Below are 7,520 nucleotides of genomic sequence, written 5' to 3'. Positions count from 1 at the left end.
GATTATATGAGTTTTATTTGACTATGTTGTGGCTATCAATAAAAAGTTAGATAATGGGGTATGATCAATCTCTATTTTACACTTTGGTTGCTAGTAGCTTAGATCTCATGAAAGAAACTAAGAATAAATACCTTGGATTAATTGGAGTCATGGACGACCCTAAAAAGTAACTATTGTCGGGGGAGTGGCAAGAGACAAACAAGGATCAAAACGAGCAGAAGAAATTGTTTCTCCTCTTGGGAAACGGATTATCGAAAAAAATTTCATAAGCTTAATTTTTTTTTATAAGCAATAAGCTTAAAGTAAAAATTGTAAAAATAGATGAGCGTATTGGATCATGTGATGGAAGAAAAGAATAATTGTAATAAGATAATTAAATTTACTAATAAAATATTATGACTGTTATTGTTGTTAATTTTTTAAAATGTCTTCTGATTTTTATAGATATTTTAGAATTATTTTCACAATAACATCGCTAAATTTATGTCGGGGTTGACAATTATCATATTTCATCTTTTGTTTGCTTTTTAGTTGCTTCTCAAGCTGAATAGTTTTTATATTGAAGTGTGTGTGTATATAACTTCTTGATTTTCCCACAAGTATCATGCATCATCATTGTGTGCTTTGCATTCAGTCATGTTGGTTATCACTGTGAGCTCCCTATTTTATGTCCTCATTCCCCGTATGAGAAACGGAAAATGGGGGAAGAGAATATAGAAAAATCAAATTGATCAAGCGAAAGAACTACATTTCAATGATCAAACTATTCAGCTCGATAAGCAATTGAAAAGCAAACAAGAATTGGAATTTGATAAATACGAATCCAAACATGAATTTGGTGATGTTGTGTTTGAAAATAATAAAAAAGTTAGCCGACACTAACAATTGTAATATATTCACGTTTGATACGACCTACGCAAATATTTATGATTTAGTGTCAGCCATGATCACTGGTGTGTTGCATCAGCTTAAAGTCGACTTGACTAACACTTAATTGTAGCGTAGGCCTAGATGCATACATAAAATGTTAGTTTCAAGCCTTTTACCGTCAACCTTAACGCCGACGCTAAGCCAACATTAAATGGGCTATAATATCAATTTTTGCATCATTAGCGTTGGTTCCGCTTTCCTTTTAGTGAGAAGATCTTGATCCTAGTTACTACTGTCCCAAAAATAATCTGTTCTTGATTATCAATAATTGGTTCTTGAGTAAAGTATCATTCAAAATTTCTCTAGGAGTAACCAAAGCTAAAACTTAAGCAATTGGAGACAGGGCGGACCCACTCTAAGGCAGGCCACACCTGTTTTTATGTTTTACTAACAAGAGTATATACAATGGTGAATATAATGTCAAAGAAATGGTCTTGCTCTAGTGGAATTTCGATTCCATTTTTGTCAGCGTGTCCTGGGTTCAATCCCAGTGACCTCTTTTTTTAGTTTATATTTTGCAAGATTTCATGTATATTATTTTGAGTTTAATGGATATGCATTACACTGACAACCAATCACAACATGCCATATAAGTGAAATAATATCTTTCATCTTAAATTTTAATTAAAACAAGAATATATTTGCTGATGTGGCGGAATTCAATTGGGCGACTGTGTAAACAAAGTTTACACTGACAGTGTATACCCATTAAATTCTATTATTTTACTTATTATGTCTTAGTAACTTATATACTATTAATTAATTAGTGCAAGTATCAAAACAATCATAATAATTTCTTTTCCTTTACATATAAAAATGAGTGTTGAAAATGTAATGATCTTAGAATATTTTTTATTATTCCAAGAGGAAAGCTAATAGTCTTAATTAGAGGATAACATCAATATTTAAATTTCTCTCAAAAAAATAATAATTAAGAGTAATTTCTTTTTAATAAAAACACTTTTGAAAATAAATAAATAAAATTAATTATATTTAAAAATAACCCGAGAAATAAAACTTTGAATAAGTATATGAATTAGTTTAATTATTATATTGTGTGCATGTATATATATATATATTGCTAATTAAAAAATTTAATTTATGATTAAAATGCCCCCTCATATTATTTTTTCTAGTTCCGCCACTGGTAACCTGCTATGTGCTGCTGCGGATTTCACATGCACCCCCAATTTTTTGGCCTCCTCTATTAGTAGTGTAGTATAAATTGTTGTCTTCCTATTGTATTTTCCATGTTTTATTATTCCTGTTTCTCTACAGTACTGTTTTATGCCTAATTTTCATTTTGTTTCTTTTGTTATATTTTGTTATAAGCTTAGTCCTTCTTGGACCGAAAACTCAACTATTTCCATGAGAAACTTTCTCTCATGGTTTTATCTATAATATTTCTCTTTTTTAATATATTTTAGTCTATAATTTCTTTTATGTTTAGCCACACTGATATATAAGGTCTGGATCCGCCCCTGGATCCGCCCCTGATTGGAGACTTAATCAATCACTTGAAACTTTCATGTATAAAACGGGGGAAAAGAGTCTTCTTAAGTTTTAAGCCATGTATAACAAACTTAACTTATAAACTTACATGTACTATAAATGTCACAAATTTGCCCAACATCACAAGAAATGTACGTAGTATAGTGAAGATGGAATACCTAGTAACTGTAAAATAGCTACAAACATTTGCAGTTCATATTGTAGCTAATTGATAAGCAATTCATAGTTAAACCAATTAATTAACTATATATGTCATATTGAATATTATCTGTAGCTAACTATTTCTTAGTTACTCCCTCCGTTCCTAATCTTTTGTTGTTTAAGGTTATGCGCATTGTTTAAGAGTGCAATCATTGATATATTTGTTGACATAAACACTCCTATTTAATGTTGATCGAGTTAGAGTGAAGAGAGAGAATGATACTTATTAGTTAAGAAATTTGTTATGATTTTGATTGGTGAAAATAAGAGGGGGTAGGTGAGAGATATAGTATTAAATGATTGTATATATGAAATAAATTGGGAAAAAATGTATTGGGTTTGTAAAACAACAAAAGTTTTATAATTTAGATCAAAAGTTAAAACAACAAAAGATTAGGAACGGAGGGAGTATAAATTAGTAAGAAGTTATATTATATTAAGATTTTTTTTTCATTTAATTGTTAATGTTTAGGAATAAGAATAATATCATAGAGCCTTATAATTGAGTAACAGCCTGCATATTTTTTAATTATGCAACAGCTTAATTAATCTTTATATATCTGCCTAATCATAGTGTTATGACTAAGATTGATTAGACCACTTGTCTTTCAGTGACATTTTGTATGGAAAGAATGTTGTAGACCTTTGTCAATTCTGAATGAATGTTGATTGGAGCACTGGGTGCTGACGATCCTGGTTTATAAGGAATTATATAACCACAAGTCCACAACAGATAAAACAAAAAAAGTGTTGCTTGTGACCGCGAAAGAAAGGAATAAAATAGGGATATAAGTGAGGTATCTTTACTTATATAGTTATTTTAGTTATATAATGACTTCTTTATTTGTGCATACCCAAAATAGTTTGTCATCCATGGGAACATTCCCAGGAATCTTCTGTGTTGGGACTAGCTTACACATGGAACTGATTGTACTTGGTAGTGAGGAATCTGCCATCTAGCAGCGACCAAACGCTCCCCTCTCTCATACTTTATGTTTGGTAATAGTCTCTTCAACTATACTTATTGGAAAAATCTACCGGTGTCACTCACACGCATAATGTCACCACTCTGTTTACAAACCGCATTTAGCAAATTGTAGGGTGGCTTCTAGGGTGCATGTTCACCGAATGTCTTGCACGCTACAAGTGCGAATCTTGTTTAAAAATTAAAAAAGAAATCTGTAAAATAAGGTGCAAATACCATTACTGTCCTTCAGTCTAGTAATACCCCTTTACTCATCCTTTAATATAGTCGCCCAAATTATATCTTCGTTCGTAAAAGGGGGTTTTTCAGATTGCAAATGTCCCTTCTCCGACGGCGAGGACGGCGATTTGTAGAGGGTCCCTTTGCTTAATTCCTTCGATTTTGAATGAATCACGAGAGGGGAATCTTTATGTAGTCCTACTTGTTGTAGTTGTTGTTGCAATTTTGAAATTGTAACATCCTTGTCAACACTGGAAACATTGTCCAAACCCTAACGATTTTGTGGGCATCTAAGTTCGGTTAGGTGACGATTCGTGTACACGCGAACACAGGTATACAGTACTTTCGTTTTGTTCGTTTCTAAACAGCAACTGTGTATAAAATTTAGTGTGACTGGAACCATAATGGACATTTTATATTGTAGGAACACAGGAACGAAGATGGAGTATTTCGGGGACTCGGTTTGCTACGATGCTTCGGTCGGAGATGAGGTATGTGGAATACATATATTCGAAAAAAAAACCCGTTTAGCGGAATATCATAGAGTGTTCTAGGTCGTAAAGAATTTAGGAATTAATTTTTAATTTTGTCTTCTTTGGAAGGTTCTACAGGAGTTGTCCTTTTTTGATGAAAATGAAGCTGAAGCTGAAGCTGAAATAGAAATTGAGTATGTAGATAAGGCTTCTAATGCTGATGATGCTGTTGATGAGCTGAATTTTTTTAGCGATGAACTTAGTAGCTCTGAACAAACGGGTGCTCCACGTGGTAATGAGAATACAATGGATACAGTAGAGGTCAATTGTGTTGCTGACATTTGTGCCATTGACATGAAGACTTTTATCCCAGTTCAAGTTGGAAGATACGATTTTCAGAGCTTGGAGGTTGCATACATGTTTTATGCCCATTTTGCTCGTGCTAAAGGTTTCTGTGTTAGAAGATATAACGTAATAAGAAGTAGGAAGACAAGCGAAATACTGCAACAGGAATTTGTTTGCAACAAGAATGGCAAGAGAGAAGACAGAGGGCTATCTTCTGAACAACGAAAGCGCACCCCGAGGAGAGACACAAGATGTGGGTGTAAAGCTATGTTTCGGGTACATGTTGATATAACAACCACTCGCTGGTATTGCACCTGGTTTACCAACGATCATAATCATGACTTATTTGATGATGTTGATTGCGGATTGCAAGCTCCACATAGAAAGCTTAGTTTGAGCGACATAGTTCAGCTTAATGGAATGAAGGATATTGGCATGGGTGTCCCTCACATGTGGCGTGCTTTTGCAACTCAATGTGGAGGCTTTGAGAATGTTCCTTTCACAAAAAGATCTGTATATAACCAAATTGGGAAGCAAAGACAAATGCAAAACAGTGATGCTTCTTCATCAATTCAGTTCATTGGTAAATTGAGTTCTAATGATAGCGAGATGTATTGGGAGCGCACAATAGATAATGATCGAAGACTTCAACATCTATTTTGGTGCGATGGCATTAGTCGTTTGAGTTACAAGGTTTACGGTGATGTGCTAGCCTTTGATGCAACCTATTCAAAGAATAAGTATTTGTTGCCTGTAGTGATTTTCTCTGGAGTAAACAACCATAACAGGACAACCATCTTTGCTACTGCTGTTGTTGCTAATGAAACGGAAGAAACTTATGTGTGGCTGTTGGAGCATTTCCTGAGGGCAATGGATGGTAAACATCCAAAAGCTGTTATAACAGATGGTGCAGTAGTGATGAAAAATGCAATTCAAAGGGTGTTTCCTAATGCACATCATAGATTGTGTGCTTGGCATCTCCTCTGTAATGCGAATACTAATATTGGAAACCCGCTGTTTACTCAAGCTTTCAGGTGGTGCATGTTTGGTGACTATGACATAGGGAAATTTCAAAAAAAATGGGATGAAATGGTTGCAAAGTTTGGATTGCAAAACAACAAATGGGTTAAAGGCTTGTATGATACTAGGAAGAAGTGGGCCTCGGCTCACTTGCGAGGTAAATTCTTTGCTGGATTCCGGACTACCTCTAGATGTGAGGGGTTGCATTCTGAACTTGGAAAATTTGTCCATTCGCGTCAGAACTTGACTGATTTCTTAGTACAGTACCACCACTGTTTGAAGCATATGCGTTTTAGAGAAGTTTCAGATGATTTTCATTCCATAGATGGGAATCCGGTTCCACAAACTAAGATGGAAGCGCTTGAGATGTCAGGTGGGAAACATTTTACTAATGCTATTTACCTGTTGTATGTCAGTGTTATTAAACAGGCTACTATGCTGAAGGTGTTACAATGCCATGAGGCATTAACATGCACTATTTATACTGTTGCGAAGCTAATTTCAGGGGTTAAGGAGTGGCATGTTTCAGTTTATGCAGAACCAAGTGACTACAAATGTTCATGTATGAAAATGGAGTCACGTGGGTTACCATGTGAGCATATACTTGCTGTTTTACACCATTTGAAGGTTGAAGAGTTGCCAGGGTGCCTTATAATGAAAAGATGGACAAAAGGTGCAAAGGATGGTGTGTACAGTGCAAAGGGTGTTGCGGGTCACATCTGGGACTCACAGAAAAGTGCCCGCTGTGGAGCTCTGATGGATTTATACAGAGTTTTGAGTGAACTAAATTCGGATACCCTTGAAGATTTCAATAATGCAAGGAATATTGCTAATCAGCAAATTGAGTTGGGTCGAGCAAAGAGATCTTGTCAAATAGGGGATGTATCAAACAACAAAAATGATTTTGCTATGGTAAGGGATCCTGTGCGTATCAGGTCAAAGGCGCGTGGTGGAAAGGGTGCATCGTCTTCGGGAGTGAGAGCCAAACGTGTATTGAATTGTTCTTTGTGTAAGCAACCAGGTCATAACAAGCTTACGTGCACATTCCTTACAACAGGTGGTGAATCCTTGGTCCACATGGGAAGTAGTGAATCTGAATATGACCTGTTTAGTGCAGAAGACCTCAATGTTGACGATGTAAGTTTTTTAGTTTTGTGGTATACTTAATTAATTAGTGTTTTGATGTGAATTCTTTTTCAACTTATGACTAAAGCTTATTTTGATTTGTCAGTGAGGTGTGAATTGTGTATGGTGCGTGGACGTTGGACACTGATGCCTGACAAGAGAAGTTTTGGAGGGAAGATTGAAGTGTGGGCTGAAATCTTTGTGTATGGTACATGTATGATATTGCAAGGCTGTTTAATGGTGGCTTGTGCAGACATGATGGGTTATATATGTTTAAATATTATTAACTTTGGTTAGAAGTTTATTTAATGTTTGTGATGATTTATTGCAAGGCTGTGTAAGAAGTTTATATAGTTTTTCTGATGATGATTAGGATGAGTTATTGTATGACGAATTATGTCCTCTGATTATTTACAACCAGGGTTAAACACCAGTAATTAGGACACATGAATGTGGTTCACAATTTTATACGACAAATTTGTACATTGCAGACTAATAATTGAATGATGCGCTACCTTGCAATTGCAATTATAGTGATGCACCTTCACTGTAGTGGTTTAAATATTTTACTAGCTAACTGCAACTGAGTTGTACTGAATTAACACAAAATTACAAAATAGATACGTTGTACTGCTGACACTGCTGACCCTTCAAAGTAAAATGTGTTTAGATATACTATGGCTTGAGGTCGAAGCTAGAAGTACTTGAAA

At 34.9% G+C, this 7,520-nt stretch overlaps 1 protein-coding gene across 2 annotated transcripts; it reads left to right on the top strand.

Moving 5' to 3' along the window:
* The first annotated feature begins 3,896 nt into the window (after nucleotides 1-3,896).
* LOC130734313 (protein FAR1-RELATED SEQUENCE 5-like) lies at nucleotides 3,897-7,309 on the top strand. Of its 2 annotated transcripts, none has more exons than XM_057586668.1 (4): nucleotides 3,897-4,179; nucleotides 4,272-4,338; nucleotides 4,459-6,822; nucleotides 6,917-7,309. In XM_057586668.1, exons 2-4 carry the CDS (start codon nucleotides 4,288-4,290, stop codon nucleotides 6,917-6,919), a joined length of 2,418 nt encoding a protein of 805 aa, XP_057442651.1. In that variant the 5' UTR covers nucleotides 3,897-4,179; nucleotides 4,272-4,287; the 3' UTR covers nucleotides 6,920-7,309. The 2 variants fall into 2 exon arrangements, with proteins under 2 accessions (XP_057442651.1, XP_057442650.1); XM_057586667.1 differs by having other exon boundaries at nucleotides 4,450-6,822.
* Nucleotides 7,310-7,520: the final 211 nt, after the last annotated feature.

This window comes from Lotus japonicus, chromosome 1 (assembly GCF_012489685.1).
Source record: "Lotus japonicus ecotype B-129 chromosome 1, LjGifu_v1.2".
NCBI classification, from domain to species: Eukaryota; Viridiplantae; Streptophyta; class Magnoliopsida; order Fabales; family Fabaceae; genus Lotus; species Lotus japonicus.
Note: the sequence above shows the minus strand (reverse complement) of the source record. Positions and strands in the feature narration are given on the sequence as shown.